The sequence below is a fragment of the Bufo gargarizans genome, chromosome 1 (genome assembly GCF_014858855.1).
Source record: "Bufo gargarizans isolate SCDJY-AF-19 chromosome 1, ASM1485885v1, whole genome shotgun sequence".
NCBI classification, from domain to species: Eukaryota; Metazoa; Chordata; class Amphibia; order Anura; family Bufonidae; genus Bufo; species Bufo gargarizans.
In genome coordinates this window covers 672,091,985-672,113,346 of record NC_058080.1, presented here as the reverse complement: position 1 = coordinate 672,113,346, position 21,362 = coordinate 672,091,985, and the positions used below count along the sequence as shown (strand labels likewise).

The 21,362-nt window shown below is 46.3% G+C and overlaps 1 protein-coding gene across 1 annotated transcript in view; it reads right to left on the bottom strand.

The window, feature by feature from the left end:
• THBS4 (thrombospondin 4) overlaps positions 1-21,362 on the bottom strand; it is a 69,007-nt gene that overhangs the window by 22,712 nt on the left and 24,933 nt on the right. The window contains exons 9-14 of the mRNA XM_044292174.1: positions 17,544-17,621; positions 14,248-14,403; positions 4,330-4,434; positions 4,065-4,172; positions 1,763-1,922; positions 1,547-1,665 (exon numbers count right to left, since the gene is read on the bottom strand). Of these exons, the coding sequence (XP_044148109.1) occupies positions 1,547-1,665; positions 1,763-1,922; positions 4,065-4,172; positions 4,330-4,434; positions 14,248-14,403; positions 17,544-17,621 (726 nt within the window). The remainder of the gene's footprint in view (positions 1-1,546; positions 1,666-1,762; positions 1,923-4,064; positions 4,173-4,329; positions 4,435-14,247; positions 14,404-17,543; positions 17,622-21,362) is intronic.

The following is a 21,362-nucleotide window of genomic DNA, read 5'->3' as shown; positions in this document are numbered from 1 at the left end:
TATACTTTTGTACTCTACTTTTGGTTTGTAGAGTGCTGTTGCACTATGTGTTCTTCAGATGTATATTTGCAGCCACAAGCAACGTGCACCTGCGCATGTGCTGACCCCTCCCCCCCCTTTTGTGTTTGTAGGTCTATGTGAACAGAGTCATTAATTTTTTGATCAAGGTATGAGACCAATGGTGGGGGAAACCTCTAAATACCAGGAATGGGCCACAACACCACTGGACACCCCACATCAGACACTGAGGTACTATATCCCTGGATCCCAGAGACCTAAATCACTGGGACCCCAGACCTGTGGTAATAAACCATTATATGCAGGAGTCTAGAATGTCTTTAATGAAGGGAACGAAGACAAAGGCTGGGTGGCCATACACTTCAGATGTTGGACCAACCCCTCCATGCACATGAAGGCTTGGCATCTGTATGGGGGTTGTCACATGCATGTAAAACAGTACATCAAATAGTACATGACAACCTCTTTCTAACAAAGCTAGAAGCAGCCCTGTACCTCACATGGATCCACAGATCTCCCCATTTATTGCTCCAATTGCTCTGCTAGATTTTTTTTCAAGCTGGCAGCTTAGGTGGTGTGCACTTTCTTAGGGGGCTTGTCCTTTCTATTGCAGCTATTAGTAATTGAAGGATGGAAATAAGCATGTGCTTCCATCTCAATGAGCAGGTCAGAGAAATTAGAAAAAGAGCCAACAGCAGGTGGCGCTATACAGATACATTTTATTGAATAACTCACTGGCTATACTAAATTTTTAATTACATGCAATTACAAAAGCATTCAGATCCTGATACAATTTTTTTTTTTTAATGTAGAATATTTTTTGTGGGACAACCCATTTAAAAAGAAGAAGGTGGATGGTGGTGGATTATATCCATTGAGAACAACATGCCCGACTCTCCTTTCTCAGACATCTACTGTTGAGAGAGAGACAAGACACCCTCATACCCTTGAGATAGTAGACAGTCTCTCCAAATTTGGTGGGTTTAGTCAACTGTATTTTATTGTCACCTTAACTGAGTTTTATGGGACTCCTGTACTGATGACCTATGCTCTGGATGGGTCAACAATATCTGATCGGTTGGAGTCCAAAATGGTACTCCCAAAATCAGTGGTTAGAAGAGGCCGCATACCCAGCACATTGCAGTGCATTGTATAGCGGCTGTGCTTGGTAATGCAGTTCAGGCCCATTCACTTCAATGGGACTGAGCTGCAACTAGGCCATGTGACCAATGAACGTGTCCTCATTGGCCTAGGAAGAGGCCGCACCGCTTGCGGGAGAGCCACAACCTCTTCAAATAGCTGGTCGGTGGGGGTGCCTGGAGTCAAGGATAGATCATCAATATATGAATTATGAAAAACCCCTTTAAGCAAGGGAATAAGGGGAATAAACCACTGTACACCAGGTGTTAGGGCACTGGTACTTAACCCATCCTTGGAGGTATGGGTCAAAAGAACTTGGCTAGGTACAGTTCTGATGAATCTCTTTGCTGGTCCTTAGTCCTCGTACCCCAGCCCTTTCACCACTAACCTGATTTGGATTAATAACATCAGGGCAGCTGTCGCAGGCATCACCAACACCATCTCCATCTCTGTCCTTCTGGTCTATGTTAGGGACCCGCTGACAGTTGTCCAGGAAGTTCTTGATACCTTTTATAAAAAATCCATTGGGTCATTTTCCTTTTTTAACCATACCACGTCATTGTAAATACAAGATCTAGTTGTAGAAATGTCATCATCTGCGTACCATCTCCATCCATATCATCATCACAGGCGTCACCGTCTCCGTCATTGTCCGTGTCTCTCTGGTCATTGTTCAGTTTAAATCGGCAGTTATCACAAGCGTCCCCAAATATGTCTTGATCACTATTTTTCTGGTTCACATTGGCCACCAGTACACAGTTATCCTAAAATAAAAACCATAAAAAAAATATTAATGAAAAGCAATGACATGAATATTAAAAGCAGCACGGCCAGAGGTGGTCGTAACAACCCACATACATCAAGGGGACAAGTGCAGTCAATGACGACCTATGGAAACCATTTAATCCTAGAGACTCCTGATGGGTGGAAAGGCGTGATCTGTGTGCTCCCTGAATGCTCCTGAATACGGTATTAGTTCATTTTTAATTTTGAAATATTAAAGAATCTAGTTTTTTAACTTCAAAGTATGTATGATGAGACAGCATGGGTATGGCAAGAGATAGCAGAAAGCATGGGCCTGTTTTCTACTTGTCAAGACAACCCCTGTCCATATGCCCCTATTGAAGGATATGAATATCTTAGGGGGGTCACTCCTTAAATATGAATGACTCTTGCTCCAGCAGATTCAGTCTCTTGATGTATTACATACACTCCCATTAAATGGTCAGGATGTAAGAGAGCCTATATATTAGTGGTCCGAGCAATATTACTAAGGGGATCTCTGGGATTCTAAGAACGTTGTCTACTAGAAGGAAATGTAAAATGAAAAGATTAAATATAAAGGAAATATATATATATGAAAAAAATAATAATAAAATCACACATTAAATCCACCGCTGTTCCAGCGCTGCCACTCTATACGCCCCTACAGCAATGACATCACATACATTACATCATTCATGTGATCGCTGCAGCCTTGTGCAATATGGATGGAGCAGCTGCTAACTGGACTGTCATCACATCACAAAAGCCACTGAAGAAGTCAACTAAAAGTTTCCTGCAGCTGTTTACTTAACCAGTTAAAGGGGTTATGCCATGATAAATGTAAAAATGAAAATTAAACATCATATAGAACAGTGGTCCTCAACTCCAGTCCTCAGGGCCCACCCGCCGGTCATGTTTTCAGGATTTCCTTAGTATTTAGCAGGTGATATAATTAGTGTCAGTGCATCAGGACTTACCACAGGTATTCATTCTCGAATCATGGCCGGTAGGTGGGCCCTGAGGACTGGAGTTGAGGAACACTGATATAGAAGATCTCTTTCTAATAAAGCTAGAACCAGCCCTGTACCGCGCAAGGGTCCAGAAATTTCCACCTTCACTACTCCAATTGTTATGTTGGATTTATTTCAGGCTGGTAACTGAGGGAGTACGTCCTTTCTTAGACAGCGTCTCCTTCCTGCTATAACTCTTTCCCTGTAACTCCCACAGCTTCTAACAGAAGATATAGCTGATGACAGTTGAAGACTTAAACTGAGTGTGTGCGACCACCTCAGTGAGGTGGACAAAATATAAAAAAACAAAAACAAACAGCAGGTGGCACTATATTATATTAAATAGCTCAGTGGCTATATTAAATTTTAAATTACATGCACTTTCAAAAATATTCAGATCTAAGTGTTGGTTTAAAAAAATGTTGAATATTTTTTTTTGTGGCACAAGTGTCAAGTTAGGGGATTCCTACATGGGCACATGCAAGCATCACTGCTGAGGCCAGTGATTGACTGCAGCGATCACATGAATGAAGTAAGTGACATCACTATTGCAGGACCAGATGGGTCACCAGAGTGGCAGCTCTGGAGTGATGAGGCTTTTGATGGGTAAGACGATCTATACACAGTGGGGATGGGGAAGATGAATTATTACAGTCCCAAATACAGACCACACAGGCAGAAGAGGAACCATATTTATTACAATGGCTCACACTGTATGATAAATTGAAAGCTCCTCTTTCAAGACATGTTTAGACACTTTTCTCATTCTTGCGCCATCTCTCGGTGTGATCACATTACATGAGTATTGTCCAGCAAAGAAATTGTGACCCCGATTAATAAATATGATGCAATTCATACTTCTTTTTATCTACACGTCTTGTTTTAGACCCTATAGAACACAGTTAAAAAAAAAATATAGCAAAAAGTGTCTAAAACATAATTTGTCTAAAATTGTGCCAGAACTTCCGTGCCCCTTTCTTACTAAATCCCCCCACTGTATAATGGCCCCACTGCCTCTTACAATCCCAAGCCACAGGTCCAACTTCTCCGTCCTAAGGTATGGGTACTAGGGCTATAGAATAACGTTTTCTGTCCTCTCAGCATTCAATAATGTTCAAAAGTACAAATGACCTGCTCATTCGGAATACCGTCACCATCTGCGTCATCGTCACAGGCGTTTCCTATACCGTCCTTATCCGTGTCTTCCTGGCCAGAGTTGGGAACGTACATGCAATTGTCCTGAGAAAAGCAGATGACAGCCATATATTACATACACAGCAATAAAGTGAAGGGGACAAGATAACGATATTTTACAGTTCATCAGTTTTAGAATGGGTTTTCATTTTCTCATCTTTGTATATTTTATTTCAACAGATTAGAAGTAGAAATTGTCAACCTTCTTGCACTTGGCATCGCTGCACGGAAGAGCTTCATCAGGATATCCATCAATATCAGTGTCTTTAGCACAGAAATATCCATTACCAGCCCAGCCGACGTTGCACTGAAATTAAGGCAGAGGAGACCATTGCTTAAAATGCAATCACATAACAATGGAACGGTGCATAGCTTATAATACGTCACAGATTATAATACCGTCTATAGACTATATATTAACTTTCCCCCCACAAGCTACACTGAGTAGACACTTTATTAGAGACACCCATACAGAAGCATGTTGGACCTCTTTTGGCCTTAGGAACTGCAGCAATTCATGGTAGCCTAGATTCCACTAGGTATTGAAATCATTCTGCCCGAATATCGGCCCATAAACCTAGGACAGCTTCTCGCAGATGAAGGTACTGACATGCACTGAACAGCCTGTTCTACCTTGTCCTAAACATGCTCTATAGCATTGTCAGACAGAAGTTCCTTGGGCCCACCACAGGAAATGAATCTGAGGCCCAACCTGTTTACAGGATCTTAAAAGGGTTATCCAATCCTATAAAATGTCCCCTAATATGCCGGGCCCCCTACACTGAATATATTTACCTGGGTCCCCGCTCCCTGTACCACTCCTGGTCCCTGTACTATCGCTGCTGCTTCTCTTTGTGCCTGGATTAAAACATCTGGTGTCGGGGGGGGGGGGGGGGGGGGGACTAGCCTCCCTAGCGTCAGTGTGGGGGGCCCAGCATATTTGGGGGCTTTTTATAGGATTGGATAGCCCCTTTAAGGACCCTGTTTTATTAGGGGTACATTACTGTCAGAGCTTGGGAACATTGGAGGATCTTTTGGTACTCAAGTTGGCTAGTCCGACTCTGCTCTATAGGATAAAAATCGGAGGACTCTTAACCCTTTTGCTACTAGCGCCGTACATGTAAGTGTGTCGTCCGCAGATAATGTTTATGACCAGCAATAATGCTGATTGCGGACATTAAAGCCCTTCGATGCCGTGATCACACTTGCGTGTTTCCTGGTTAATACCGGCATCCCCGTGCGGCAATCGGAAATGCATAGGCTGGGTCTTTCTAAAGAGACCCAGTATATTAGAGCTGCAATTCCTATGTTGGCCAGCAGGTGGCAGACCAACATAGGAAATCAGCAAGGTGTTTTTCTATATTGCCTATGGGAGCATAGAAATATTCAAAACAAAGTATTGGAGATTGTAGCCTCCTAAACAGGCTACAAAAAATGAAATTGACTATAATGGGGGCAGGGCGGAGTTCCGGCGGCAGCACAACAGCGCATGCCGAGAGGCGGCCAGAATAAAACCACGCCGAAGCCAAGGGTACGCCCATCTATGCTCCCGGCTTTCGCCTAGGCTGCCACCCAAGGCGTCAGCCAGGAGCTTCAACAAAGGTCTGGACTATCCCCGGAGGGAGAGCCCACGAGGTTTGGCAGGGGGGTGAGGAACCAATATGGCCACACCCCCCTCCCTTAGACCTCAGGGAAGGAGGTACCCGTAAGGGCGCCCCAACCCTGAAAATCCTAGTGACAACACAACGTGTAAAAGTGCACACAGTGAACACAAAAAATAAATAAAGTGAATGTGTGCCATTACGGCCCGGACATTCGACCGGAATTATAAAAATTCCTGATCTTGTCAAGACCAAAGCCGAGCAAAGAGAGGTGTGTGCTAAAATTGTGAGAAAGAAAGTGCTGTGCCAACGTACCATCTCTCAGTGGGATGCCACCCCCAGTGAGTTCCGGCACCCCAGGGTCACCACTCCTGGGGCACTTGCACTTTGGGTTTTCAACACAACTCGACCTAATGACATCGATCCAGCAGCCCAGGCCACCTCGCACAGGACATTTCTGCCCTAATGCTGTACACCCTTCGTGGGCCACTGTGTGGTTCTCTGCTCTCCTCTAATCCCATGGCTCAGCCTACTGTGGAATTCCTCCATGGGCAGGGTTCAGTCCAGGAGCAAGCTCGACCGGACTGATAAGAACAGATACTACACTTGATCTTAGCCAAAAGGCCGAGTCAGCCAAGTGTGCCAGAGTCCCAAAAGACAAGACTTCGCTGTGCTCATCAGGAGGATGACTCTCAATCTCATCCTCTTCCTCCTCTGCTACCCAGCCATCCACGCTCAACAGATGGAATAAAGCTTCCATGGGTACTACCTTCTGTAGCAGAGGCAACCGTCTCCTGCTCCTCCTCCTCCTCATCATCCAATTTGCGCTGAGAAGATGAACTGAGGGTAGTCTGGCTATCACCCTGTGTACTGTCTTCCCCAATTTCCACCTTTTCCACATGCAAAGCGTCCGCCTTAATTGTGAGCAGCGAGCATTTGAGTAGACACAGAAGTGGGATGGTTACGCTTATAATAGCGTTATCGCCGCTCACCAGTGGCGTAGCTATAGGGGTCGCAGCGGTCGCAATTGCGACCGGGCCCCTAAGTCAGGGGGCCCACAGGGCCCCCGCCTCAAGCCAGGAGAACGCGGCCCGCAGCCGCAGCCGTTAACTGTCTGAAATCAGATCGGATCGGGGGCTGAGAGCCGAGCCCTGCGTGATGCGCACTGTGCAGGGCAGGGCCAGGCGAAGTGAGGAGGGGGAGTGGCTTCAGCCTTCAGTTGCGGTCGGAAGAGGAAGCTGCTGTGTGTAGCGCGCGGTGCTGCGAAGTGAACTTGCTAGACGAGTGAGTGACTCACTGACTGTGTGATCACCCTGCGTCCCAGTGAGTAGGTGACGGGGGTGTCTGGGGTGTGATGTGCCGGTGACTAGTGTTACAGAGGATGAGTGATTGATGTACTGGCAGCATTAGGGTTAGATGGCGGGGGTCAGGCACTTCTGGAGGTGCCATCCCTAACTGGAGATATTGTTAAATGGAAAGCTCTGGGGATTATCCCATAAAAAGTATTTATCATCTATTCACAGGATGATTGCGGGGGCCACACAACTAGGACCCCCAACAATCACTAGAACGGGGGTCCCAGGCTCCTGTTGTGGAAGAGGTTGAATGGAGCCATAATCATGCACGCTGCCATTCATCCAATCTGTAGGGAACTGCATAGATGGTCAAGCGTTGTACATCGCTATCTCCATCAGGTCCCATAGACTTTGCATGGACTGGAAGTGCACATGTGTGACCACTGCTCCCTCCAAACTCCACAGGGGTTCAGGACTTCAGTTCTAGTAATCAGTGAGGCTCACAGCTGTGGGGCCCCCAGCATTTCTACATTTATCAAAAGCTAATTAGTGGAGATGCAGGGTGTCAGACCCTCACAGATCAGATATGAATGGTCTGTTCCAGGTTAAAGGTATGTTCATGCTGGATGTAATTTGTGTTGGAAAAATCCACGTAATGCATGTAAATAAAGCTAAAAGAGGTATTCAGGTCATGCACAGGATAGGGGTTAACTATTAGATTGGTGGGAGTCCTGCCACTGGGACCACCACAGATCACAAGAACAGGGACGTTCCTCATGGAGCCTCCCAAAATCAACTCAGCGGCCAGTTGTGTATGCGTGCGTCCACTCCATTAATTTTTATAGGAGTTCTGGAGATAGCAGGGGAGTACAGCGCTCGGCTATCTCCATAATTCCTATAGATATTACTTGAGTATCTACGCGCATGTGCGAATGGCTGTTCTGTTCATTTTGGGGGGCTACAAAGAGTACAGTGTCCTCGTCAGGGGCGTAGCTATAGGGGGTGCAGAGGTAGCAGTCACTACCGGGCCCAGGAGCCTGAGGGGGTCCAAAGAGCCTTGTGTCACATAAGAAGACACCGGTATTATAGGAAGTGCATGCTGGTCAAGTTACACCTCTGGCTGGAGGGAAGGGGTTAGGTCAAAAATGTGTTATGGGGAGGGGGGTGTAGTGTGCTGTTTCAATTTTTGCCTCTGGCAGCAGAAACGCTACGTGCTTCCCTGTCCCTGGCCACAAAGCACTGAGGGAAGGGGGGCCCAAGCTGGACTTTTGCACTGGGGCCCATGAGCCTTTAGCTACGCCCCTGCCGCTCACCATCTGTGTTGATTCCTCAAAGTTGAGTAAAACCTCACAGAGGTCAGACATCAATGCCCACTCGTCACTTGTGTTGAGCGGAAGCTGACTGACAAAGGTGACGACCGTGCTGCAGCTGGTATTCCACTACTGCCCTCTGCTGCTCACAAAGCCTGGCCAACATGTGGAACGTCGAGTTCCAGCGCATGTTCACATCGTACAACAGCCGGTGAGCTGGCAATTGCGAGTGCTGCTGCAGCGTTGCCAGACTGGCGGAAGCTGTCGATGACTTGCGGAAATGGCACACACGCGGCGCACCTTCACCAGTAGCTCAGGCAAATTGGGGTAGGTTTTGAGAAACTGCTGAACCACTAGGTTGAACACGTGGGCTAGGCATGGTATGTGTGTGAGCTTGCCGAGCTCCAAAGCCACCACCAAGTTACGGCCATTATCAGACACAACCATGCCTGGTTCTAGGTTGAGTGGCGTGAGCCACAGCTTAATCTGGTCCCTTATCCCCTGCCACAGCTCTGCGGCGGTGTGCTGTATGTCACCTAAGCAAATAAGTTTAAGCGCGGCCTGTTGCCCCTTCCCCACTGCAGTGCTACACTGCTTCCAGCTACTGACTGATGTCTGACTAGTGCTGCAAGATGATAATTCAGAGGTGGAAGTGGAGGAGGAGGAGGAGGAGAAGGGGGAAATGGTGATGGTGGAAACCCTGATGGAAGTAGAGCCTGCAATCTTTGTCGTCGGTAGCACCTGTGCCATCCCAGGGTACGACTCGCTCCCGGCCTCCACATCGTTCACCCAGTGTGCTGTCAGGGAAATGTAGCGTCCCTGGCCAAAAGCACTTGTCTATGTGTCAGTCGTTCAGTGGACCTTCCCAATAACTGCGTTGGTCAGGGCACGGGTGATGTTACGGGACACATGCTGGTGTAAGGCTGGGACTGCACACAGTGAAAAATATTGGCAGCTGGGGACAGAGTAACGCGGGATGGCCACCGCCATCAGGCTGCAGAAAGCCTCAGTGTCCACATGCCTAAATAGCAACATTTCCCGGGCTAGCAATTTGGAAAGGTGCGCATTTAGTGCTATGGCCTGTGGGTGGGTGGCTGGGTATTTGCGCTTTCGCTCAAAGGCCTGGGGTATAGACATCTGTACAGCTGCACAAAGAAGTAGATGTGCTATCTGATGGTGCTTGCGAAGGTCCAGGTGCATGGCGGGAGGCATCCGGGCCTGCGTCTTGGACAGGGGATTAACCAGAGGAGGTAGTGGTGTGACCCGCAGACACTGATTGTGGACCTAGGCGTTTGTCCCACCTATTAGGGTGCTTTGATGCCATGCGGCGGATCATGCTGGTGGTAGTGAGGTTGCTAGCGTTCACGCCCCTGCTCATTTTGGTACAGCACAGGTTTTCCTCAAAAAAGCGCCAGACTGTGGAACACCTACCCCTTGGCAAAGGAGATTGCCACAAGGGGGTGCTCCGGGGAACAGTTGCAGTCCTGTTTGGTGTGGCCTGCCTTCTCCCTTTTGCCACCCCACTGCCTCTTCCAGCCTGTTGCGGTGCTGCGGATCCCTCCCCCTCTGTACTTCTGTCCTTGCTCGGCTTGCCACCTTCCCAGGTTAGGTCAGTGACTTCATCGTCCACCACCTCCTCTTCCACTTCCTCACTCTGCTAATCCTCCTGACTTGTTGACCTAACAACAACCTCTTAACCGACTGGAAGCATTATCTGCTTCAATCCAACCGACCACCTGGTCGCACTGGTCTGACTTCGAGAGTGGTGTCCTGCGCCGCCCTGCAAACTGGGACATGAAGCTAGGTATCGTGGATGAGTGTGTTTCTTGTGCTCTGGCAGAAGGCACAGTTTCACCACGCCCCGGGCCACGGCCTCTGCGTGCACCATCAGCAGCACGGCCACTTCCCCGTCCCTTACTGCTCGCCTTGCGCATACTAAATGGTAAATATGCTTGCAAGAATGTCACACGTACAGTAGTGCAGGTTTTGTAAGTGTATGCGCAAATAAAGGATGCGCACACGTTAAACAGGAGATGTAGCACAGATAATGTCGCTGTCCGAAGCGTCTATGAAAAAAGTGCACTGAATGTCACAGATAATTTTAGGATGCGCAAACGTTATACAGGAGGTATAGCGCAAGTAATGTCGCTGTCACCAGCGGCAAATAAAAAATTACACTGAATTAAGTTATACAGGAGATGTAGCGCTGGTAATGTTGCTGTCACCAGCGACTAAACAATTACACTGAATGTCACAGATATTTAGGCTGCGCAAATGTAAAATAAAAGATGTAGCAGAGGTTGTATTAGAAGCGGCACTAATAATTGCATGCAATTTAGCGCAGATTGGGCAAAAAATATATATTGCTGCCAGATACAACAATAGTCTTTAAAAGGACTTTTGTATCTCTATAACAATTCCACGCAATTTATCGCAGGTTGCGCTAATATTTCTATTGCTGCCAGATACAATAATAGTCCTTAAAAGGACTTTTGGGTCTCTAACAAGTTTTTTCACTAAAATATTACTATTTCACTCCCTTCACTATCTGTCCCTTCTTCAGCACAGCTCTCTAAGTCTACATGCACACGAACGTTGTTTCTTTCCGTGTCCGTTCCATTTTTTTTGCGGATAGGATGCGGACCCATTAATATCAATGGGTCCGCAAAAAATGCGGACAGAACACCATGTGCTGTCCGCATCAGTATGTTCGGTCTGTAGCCCCGCAAAAAAAATAGAACATGTCCTACTCTTGTCCGTTTTAGACATTGTTACAATGGATCCGCAAAAAAAAAAAAAAAAAACGCATGGCATACGGATGTCATCTGTTTTCTTTTGCGGACCGCAAAACACATACGGTCGTGTGCATGTAGCCTAAGACTGAGCCGAACACGTGTCGAGTCCCGGCCAGCTAATCACTGTAAAGCCAGTAGCCAACATGGCTATGGCATTACAGCGAGTGCCAGTAACTTCGCGTAGCAGCCAACAAACGTGTGGGGAGGAGACTCGAGCATCGCACTCAAACACACGTGGCTTCCGGCCTAACACCGCGATGTGCCGAGCATTGCAATGCTCGAGTAAAATTAGTGTTCGACAGAGCATGCTCGCCCAACACTAGTCATAAACCCAGGGGTCAAGTCCTGGGAAAAAAAGTGTGGGAACTCACCCAAGATCCACTGCAACCCCCCCCCCCCTCCAAAAAAAAAAAAAAAAAGCACAGAAAATCTAGCACGCTGTAATTTGTGTAGCTGCGGACTGAGCCAAATGTACACATTGTGATCAAAACACAATATCACAGTGCCATCCTCTCCCCCTGTCCCCTAATGTGCCAGTATCAAGTTCCTCTCTCCTACCCCCTTCATGTGCCAGTATCATGGCGCCAATAGCCCGCCTCCCCCGTGGCAGTAAAGTAACAGTCCGGTATTAAAAAAAAAAAAAAAAAAACACTTTTAGAAAAGTTTGTCATGGGATTCGAACTCATGACCCCTAAACATCAGAGGCAAGGCATTTACCCTCACAGCCATGAATGCTGTCTAGGTAGTTGCTTAAAAAAAAATATATAAGACTTCTACTGTAGGTAACTTTGCCCACTGTGTGTGGATGTAGCAGAGCTGGGTGTGTTGGGGCAGCTGTCATGTGTATGGTTGTACACTAGGTATCAGTACACTAGGTATCAGTAGGAGTCTTAAAAAAAAAAAACACTTTTAGAAAAGTTTATCCTGGGATTCGAACTCATGACCTCTACACATCAGAGGCAAGGCATTTACCCCCACAGCCATGAAAGCTGTCTAGGTAGTTACTTAAAAAAAAAAAAATAAGACTTCTACTTATACCTAGTGTACTGATACCTAGTGTACAACCATACACATGACAGCTGCCCCAACACACCCAGCTCTGCTACATCCATACACAGTGGGCAGCTGTCATGTGTATGGTTGTACACTAGGTATCAGTACACTAGATATAAGTAGAAGTCTTATATTTTTTTTTTTAACCAACTACCTAGACAGCATTCATGGCTGTGAGGGTAAATGCCTTGCCTCTGATGTGTAGAGGTCGTGAGTTCGAATCCCAGGGACAAACTTTTCTTAATGATGAACTTCTAAATGATCTCCTATGTGTCAGCTGCGAAGTGACTGAACATACTCGCAGCGTATTAGGCCGACAGAAGAAGTGAAGGAGATGAGGTCAGTAGGGGGCGGGGCGCCATGAGAGGAGTCACAGACAGCAGCAGCACCGCACAGACAGCTGTGAAGCCGCTTAGCCTGCCCTGCACAGTGCGCTTCACCCCCTGATTTCTCCTGGCTTGAGGCTTGAAAGGGAACGGCGTTCCTGCCATGAAAAAAGTGCAGGAACGCCGTTCCCACGCGTTCCCCCTCCACTCGACCCCTGCATAAACCATTATATATATTTATTTTGTCTCTGGATCTAGCCTGATCTGCAGGATTGGACAGTTCATTGTCTTTTTCTCTGTTACCAGTTTTGTGCCCTTTGTATTTTATCACTTTGTTTATTTACAATTTAGATTTTTTTTCTAATACACATCCTTTGCATTGGAAATGTATGCCTCCTTTGTAGGATATTTTTTTTTGTATAAACTTGGGAAATTTGTGAGATTTTATCTGTTTGAAAAGCTGAAGTCATATTCTTATATTCCTATGTTATTTGTGCTTTATATTAGGCAATCACAATGCTTCCTTAGCTCTTTTCTTATTCTTTATGTTTAAATAATAGTTTGCTGAATTTTTTTGGGAGCCACGTCTGTTACTCTTTATTATTCCCTTATGATGTTAGCAGAGCTGATGCTTTCATGTACGATTACAGTTCTCACCACTAGGTGGCAGAAGAGTATTCAGGAAGTATGGCGCTAACTGACCATAAGAATATTAGCAGTTCCTAATATTAGGTATGGTTGTTCACACCTTAGATTGGAATCTCTTATGTGCAGCATTGGCTTTTTTGTTTTGTTTCGCCATTTCTTACTATTTCTTATGTTTTTGTGCGCTGTGGGACATGGTGCTCCTACATAGTTAATTATGATTATTGCTGGAAAAAAATTGACAACCATATTTACCATCTGATTGTGATGCTTGAGAAGTCTATATCTACAGTATATTTTGAGTACTGCCTGTTTTTTTTTTTTATTGCAAGTTCTAGGACTACCTGACGACTTTTGTCATTTCTGTAAATTCTATTTTATTGACATTTTTTCAAAGAATAGTGAATAACAAATTGTATGAATACAAAGGGTACAACCAGAGTTCTACACTCCATTGAATTACAACCTGTCATATCTGTATGTCTGCAATTATACAACTTCAATTCAAAGCATCAACATGGTATTTGTGAAATCATCATCATAAGATATTGGATCTTTGTAAAATCTTAGTAATATTTTCTAGTTATGTCTATACAAGACAAAAAATCTTTGCGAATGACCATATGTGTAATTAGGATTCAATAAGCCCGAATGAAGAGACCTATAATTTAAGGCAACTGTTGAAAATCTGTATAACCTGAAAATGCGGGAAAGAGACTTTGATTGATGACTTTTGTCATTTCATTACCAGTCGTGGTGCAGGTCACATACATAACCTTTTCATTTCATATTTGTTTCTTTGTGTCTCTTGTCTTGGAAGGAGTACCGCCACGCTAAAGTGATGTGAATGATGCCCTGCTGCCATGCATTTACAATACCCTTTTGATTTACATTTACATCTTATCTCCCATTGTCCATTTGGCTAAAAGGGTACCACATGGTGCGGCCACATAATGTTCAAAACGCCAGCGAGAACAAGCTCACCTGCATTCCACTAAGAACCAGTTAGTAAAGATCTTGCAGCCATGCACGTTACTGTGCCCGAACCCAGGAATCTGTATGCCATACATCTGTACAGTAATTTGCAATACTCACAACGCAGGTTATGTCTCCCCCCTTCTCCTCAATACACTGCGCATTGGCGTGGCAGGGGTACTGCCCTCTGTTCCAGCAGCCTTTCTTCTCTGCTTTGCAGCCTTTGGTCTGATCACCGACAAAGCCTTCTTTACAAGGTCCACAGCGGAAAGAACCCTGGACAAGAAGATTTTAGGTTTATTATATTGGTTTTAATTTACCTATACACATGAAGACATAGAAGGGACACCGTCACACAGACATAGAAGTATATACGTAGACAGGCAACACAAATGAACTGTACATACACTCCTCAACACAGGGCCGATCCTAGGGTCACAGGCGCCTGGGTGCAGAAATATTTCTGGCGCCCCCACATGGGCGTGGTTATCTTACTAACTCCTCCCCTTTACAATGTTTCTATGGCAACAACTTCAGCCCCCAACTTCAGCCCCACGAATCGGCGGCTCGGCTTAAAAAAAAAAAAAGTAAAAAAAAAAAAAGTCCCGGCGGCTCGCTCGGCCAGGGCCGGACTGGGGATAAAAACCAGCCCTGGAAAAAGTTGCACACCAGCCCCACAGCATTGCGTCATTATTTACTTGTTTATAATAGGAGAAAGCATTCATTTTAAAACACGTGTGTAAACACGAATATGAACTTTGCCCCACGATAGCTCTTTTGTAGAACCCCCATAAAAACTTACAGTTACTTGACTTGGCCCTTGGGGATCTCGGACGCCACTTCAACACTTTGGCCGGGGGCTCGGCGGAGCTGATGTTGTGCTTTAACCTAATGAGAAAGATTTCATAATAAGGATTTGGAGAAAGGGCAGAGGGATAGCAGAGCAGGGAGAGGCTGGTGCTGCTACTAGGGGGTCATACCATGGGGGAGTAATAAAGCCCACCATAATGCCCCCCCAGTAGTAATAATTCTTATAATATGCAAAACATTTGTAATGCCCCCAGTTGAGCTAATGTTCCCATAATGTGCCAATATAAAATACCCCTTCTCAGTGCCCCCGTAGATGACCCCCATAGTGCCCCCCCCCTTCCCCATAGTACCCACCATAATGTGTCCCAGTTTAAAATGCCCCTATACAGAGCCCCCATATAAAATATCTTCTTTTTTAGCCTCAGTAGATGCCCCTATAGTGCCCCCCAATAATCTGCAGTAAGATGTGCCCCCATAGATGCCCCCAATCATGTGCCAGTAATAAGAGCCCCCCCACCATCATGTGCCAGTAGCCAGAGCCCCCCCATATCATGTCAGTAGCCAGAGCCCCCCCATATCATGTGTCAGTAGCCAGAGCCCCCCATATCATGTGCCAGTAGCCAGAGTGCCCCCAATCATGTGCCAGAAATAAGAGCCCCCCCACCATCATGTGCCAGTAGCCAGAGCCCCCCATATCATATGCCAGTAGCCAGAGCCCCCCCATATCATGTGCCAGTAGCCAGAGTGCCCCCATATCATGTGCCAGTAGCCCCCCATATCATGTGCCAGTAGCCCCCCTTATCATGTGCCAGCCCAGTAGTCCCCCCTTATCATGTGCCAGCCCAGTAGTCCCCCCTTATCATGTGCCAGCCCAGTAGCCCCCCTTATCATGTGCCAGCCCAGCCCAGTAGTCCCCCCTTATGTGCCAGCCCAGTAGCCCCCCTTATGTGCCAGCCCAGTAGCCCCCCTTATCATGTGCCAGCCCAGTAGCCCCCCTTATCATGTGCCAGCCCAGTATTGTACCTATATAAAAAAAATAAAAAAAAATAATACACTTATACTTACCTCCAGCAATGCGATGCGATGCAGGCCGCCTCTTCCGTCTGTGTCCCTCGCTATACGGCTCAGGCGACGCGATGACGTCATCGCGCCGCCTGCACCGGCCTGAGCTCTGATAGGCTGCCAGCACTAAGCCGGCAGCCTATCAGAGGAACAGGAGGGGACACACCTCTCCCTCCTCTGCCGCAGCACAGGCATCTGTATTGCCGTCCTGAGGACGGCAATACAGATGACTATGGAGATGAGCGCTTCCGCAATGGAGGCGCTCATCTCCTGCTCTGCCCTGCCGCCGGCCGCGGCCGCCCCCACTTGTCACCAGGGCCGCGGCCTTGCGGCACTCAGGCTTGCCGGCCCACCGGGAAATTTCCCGCTATCCCGGCAGGCCAGTCCGGCCCTGCGCTCGGCGCCTTTCGGGTGACAGCGCTGGGGTGCGGGGCACCCACTGCACCCCGTGTAGGATCGGCCCTGCCTCAACATTCAAATTGCAACACCAAGAAGGACAAGACGCAAGGTTATCCAAACTGAGGAAGCAGCAGGTGTCGCTAAGACCTGCAGATGGTCACATTTTCAAGCACCTAGCTCCAGTCTGAGGCATGTGGTGGTGGGGGATGGGGGACATAAAAGGCAGATTGAAAGAAACGTCTTTTTAGACACATGAAACCTCAAAATCAGATTATAACGAATGATTGTGCGATGCCTCCTGTTCATTGATGTGCAAGTTATCACCACTTGTCACAAACTGAGCAGCACAAAATTCTAGAACTGAGAGACTTTGGTTTGTAACTCCCGTTTGCACCTAGGCCGAGATGTTAGAACTATTCAACACTGCATGTCCTGGTGGTTGGGAGGACAACAATGAACTGGAATGACAGCAAGAGGTGCACAGAGGAGAACCTCTGCACAGATGAATCATCTCATTAGAACAATGGCGCATAGCGATCCATTCTGTACAGAAAGTTAACGTGGACATCACATCCCAAGTCTAGGGTGTCTACACAGACTATCAGATGGTGTTTGCACAACACTGGACTATGAGCCAGACGTCCAGCTACAGGAGTTCCATTGACTTCACACCACTGCTCTCAAAGGCTACCATGGTGCACAGCAAGACAGCAATGGAGGTTGGAATGGAGGTATATCCACTTTAGTGATGATTCACGTTTAATTCTTTCAGGTGCAATTATAGCCGGAGATTGATCTAGAGACCATATGGGCAACTCCATGAAGAGACCTTCACAAGGGAACATCACATTGTTCCCAGGATTATGGTATGGGGTGGCATAATGTACAGTAACTGGACCCCAGACCGAACACGCTCATGTATCAGGGCGGTGGACAAAGTAGATGGCTGAAAAACGGCAACCAATCAGATTTTATTTTATTCATGATTTACTGACAAATGAGAGCTGGAATCTGATTAGTTGGTATGGGCAACTGTTCTGCTTGTCCTTTGCACTAGTTATAATATATCTTTCCATTATATGGTGAGTGGACTGTCATACACAACGTCTATGGGTCCAGATATCTATCAAGGTGAAGGGACTTACCATGGTATTAGTGCAAATAGAGTTAGCGACACATCCGCCATTTCTTCCATTATCACATTCATTGATGTCCAGGCAAATCTTTAAAAGAAGACAACAGTTATATATATATATAAATTAGAGTGAATAAAAGGTTTTTATTTTTCTATTTTTGGAGTGCTGCCCTTTTTTTTTGGTATTTTATATGGTGGGTAATCGCTTATTGCCATAGTGCGCTGCACCCGCTTACTGCTATAATCTGTGCTGCCATTTTCTCTTATTTTTTATATATTAATATATATATATATATTATATATATTGTAAAGGATCGCTCTCTCTCAGGGGGTCGCAATCACAGACTTCACCTCCGACAACGGGGTTCAAGTCCAAAAGGTGCTTTATTTTGGCACTTTAGCACCATCACGCACATAAACATCGAAAATAAACAGCTGTCCATCTGGGCTCTACCTAATACACATGTTGTCTCAACCTCGCCTATAGAGCGCTGTTCACACACAGGATTAGATCCGGCTTCCTCAGCCATATACGGTCCAGCAGCCTCCAGGCCATGACTCCACCAACACCCTTGGGGGGGGGGAGATGGTCCAGAAGTCCTCCAGACTCTGACCGTGCGACCCTCTTTCCGTAGGCGTCGCTGGCCCCCCAAACTTCAGTCTTTACAAAGCCTCGTGGCCCCTCAGCCCTCCTGGCTGAGACCACACAGAGCCTTTCAGGCTTCCTTAGCCTTTCTCCCTTTAAGTCATACACAGAGGGTTGTTTTATCCCTCCTTGATTACAGCAGCAGGCCTCACCTGCAATCACCTCCAGCAAAAGACAATACCTGTAGTGGAAAAGTGTGGACTGGCAGATCCCACTATCAAACCTATCCCCCAGTCCATATGAAATCCAGCCCAGAACATGTAGACAAAACTGTCTCAGCAAACTACACTTTACTGAAACCACTGCAGCCTTCTGGATTTCAGTTATCTCACCCAGCTGAGGTATCTGGGTGGGATATACACGCCTCCCAGCACTTATACTGTACACATCACCACAATATGTATATTGAGAATGGAGATTTTATATATATATATATATATATATATATATACATACATATATACATATAAGAAACTGACATATGAATTGTGTGAGATAGGATAAGAAGTGTGATGTGAATGGACATAAGACGTCATCTATTACTTTATATGTAAATAATATAGATGAGAGAGGAAGATGTAATGGCTCCCTGGTGCACAGAGGATGAGGGGCCTTTCTGGTGCATGAAGGACATGAGGTTGGGGGGGGGGGGAAATACACATTGGACAAAATTTATAAAATGTATTCACCGCAGGTTTTGAGCAGTTGCATTGGAATATGTGTCATATTTGCCAAATTATTTGCAAATTTTCTCCTCAAGAAAGTGGGCATAGAGGAAATGGGCCACATTTCTGGCATGTATCTATGCCCATGGCAGGCAAAGAAAGAATTTTCCCTGTCTGAAATAGAGCAAATTTTGACAATGACCCTCCCCAGTTTGATATGTGTAGAATGTGCATATTGCAGAACATTTTAATTCCCAACCTATTCCACACATGAAGACCCCAAAACTATTTTTATACAAATTATTACTGTAGTTCATTTAACTGGAGTACGTTTATGGCTTTGCGCAGAAGATCTGATTTATTATACTATTCATCTTTGTGAATCAGATGTCCCCAGAAAGGAACACAGGCAGGGTTGCCCCTAGCCAGATTTAAGGTGTATTTACAGGTGGTGGTTTTGAGTAGTCTTGTCATTTTATTGTGTAACTATATCCCAACATTGGTAACGGTGCATGTGGTTTTAGAGGCATAGATTCACATTAAAGGGGTTGCCCTAGCATAACAACCTATAACCTATTCACAAGATAGGTAATACGTATTTTTTCAGTGGTATCTGACCACTAAGACCTCCACTGATCATCTTAAATCCCTAAGTGAATGGAGCAATGATCTTGCATGTGTGCTGCCACTCCATTCATCTATAAGACTGCTGAAAAGAGCCGAGGATAATGACCTGCTCGACTATCTTTGGCAGTCCCATAGAGATGAATGGAGTGGCAGCCCACTTGATTGTTGCTCCATTGACTCAGGGATCTCCATTCTAATGATCGGTGGGAATCCCAGCAGTCAGATCCACACTGATCAGATACGTATGGTGGGATAAGTGTTATTTTTACACTTTATTCTGGAGGGCCCAGACAGTATTCTTCAACCTCTGGCAGCTGCTCAAGCAGGCAGTGTGTACGTGTTTAGATGCTAAATATGTGTGTCTCTGGATCTCTCCTGCCTTGCCTGCTGTAATCACTCTCCTGCTTTGCCTGCTATAATCACTCTCCTGCCTTGCCTGCTATAATCACTCTCCTGCCTTGCCTGCTATAATCACTCTCCTGCCTTACCTGCTGTAATCACTCCCCTGCCTTGCCTGCTATAATCACTCTCCTGCCTTGCCTGCTATAATCACTCTCCTGCCTTGCCTGCTGTAATCACTCTCCTGCCTTGCCTTCTATAATTGCTCTCCTGCCTTACCTGCTGTAATCACTCTCCTGCCTTGCCTGCTATAATCACTCTCCTGCCTTGCCTGCTATAATCACTCTCCTGCCTTGCCTGCTATAATCACTCTCCTGCCTTGCCTGCTATAATTGCTCTCCTGCCTTACCTGCTGTAATCGCTCTCCTGCTTTGCCTGCTATAATTGCTCTCCTGCCTTGCCTGCTGTAATCACTCTCCTGCTTTGCCTGCTGTAATCACTCTCCTGCTTTGCCTGCTATAATTGCTCTCCTGCCTTACCTGCTGTAATCACTCTCCTGCCTTGCCTGCTATAATCCCTCTCCTGCCTTGCCTGCTATAATCACTCTCCTGCCTTGCCTGCTATAATCACTCTCCTGCCTTGCCTGCTATAATTGCTCTCCTGCCTTACCTGCTGTAATCGCTCTCCTGCTTTGCCTGCTATAATTGCTCTCCTGCCTTGCCTGCTGTAATCACTCTCCTGCTTTGCCTGCTGTAATCACTCTCCTGCTTTGCCTGCTATAATCACTCCCCTGCTTTGCCTGCTATAATCACTCCCCTGCCTTGCCTGCTATAATCCCTCTCCTGCCTTGCCTGCTATAATCACTCCCCTGCCTTACCTGCTGTAATCCCTCTCCTGCCTTACCTGCTATAATCACTCCCCTGCCTTGCCTGCTATAATCCCTCTCCTGCCTTGCCTGCTATAATGGCTCTCCTGCCTCGCCTGCTTCAATCTCTAACCTGCTTTGAGTGCTGTAATCCTCTCCTGCCTTTCTATCTCCTGCCTTGCATGCTGTAATCTGTCTCCTGCCTTGCCTGTCTGCTGCCTGGCAGTGTGTGCTTGTTTAGCTGCTAAGTGTGGGTCTCTCTGAATCTCTCCTGTGTTGCCTACTGCAAGGCAAAATTACTGGTGCTTGCTAGTTGCTGGTAACATTTTTTATTGCCACTGGCATCCCAGTGCAAAAACTGGTCGAGTGGTTTACTAGCTTTGATACTCTCACATACAACTTCATAGAGATAGTGGGATGCAGTGAAGGATCTCCCGAACTAGAACAAGCCACAATTGTCAGTCTCTGGGTCTCATCATGTATTTATACAGCTGGACCCTTACTTCCACCTATGCACAGTGAAGCAGACAAATCTTTCACAGTTTAGTAATTTTCTATACTGAAATCCAGTGTAAGGTAATGCAACCATATAATCGCCATGTGTCCTGTCTGCTGGGATTCCTGCAAACTTCCCAATCTTTCAACCACAAGTTCAGCTTCATGCTGTGAATGTCATAATTCCCTGCA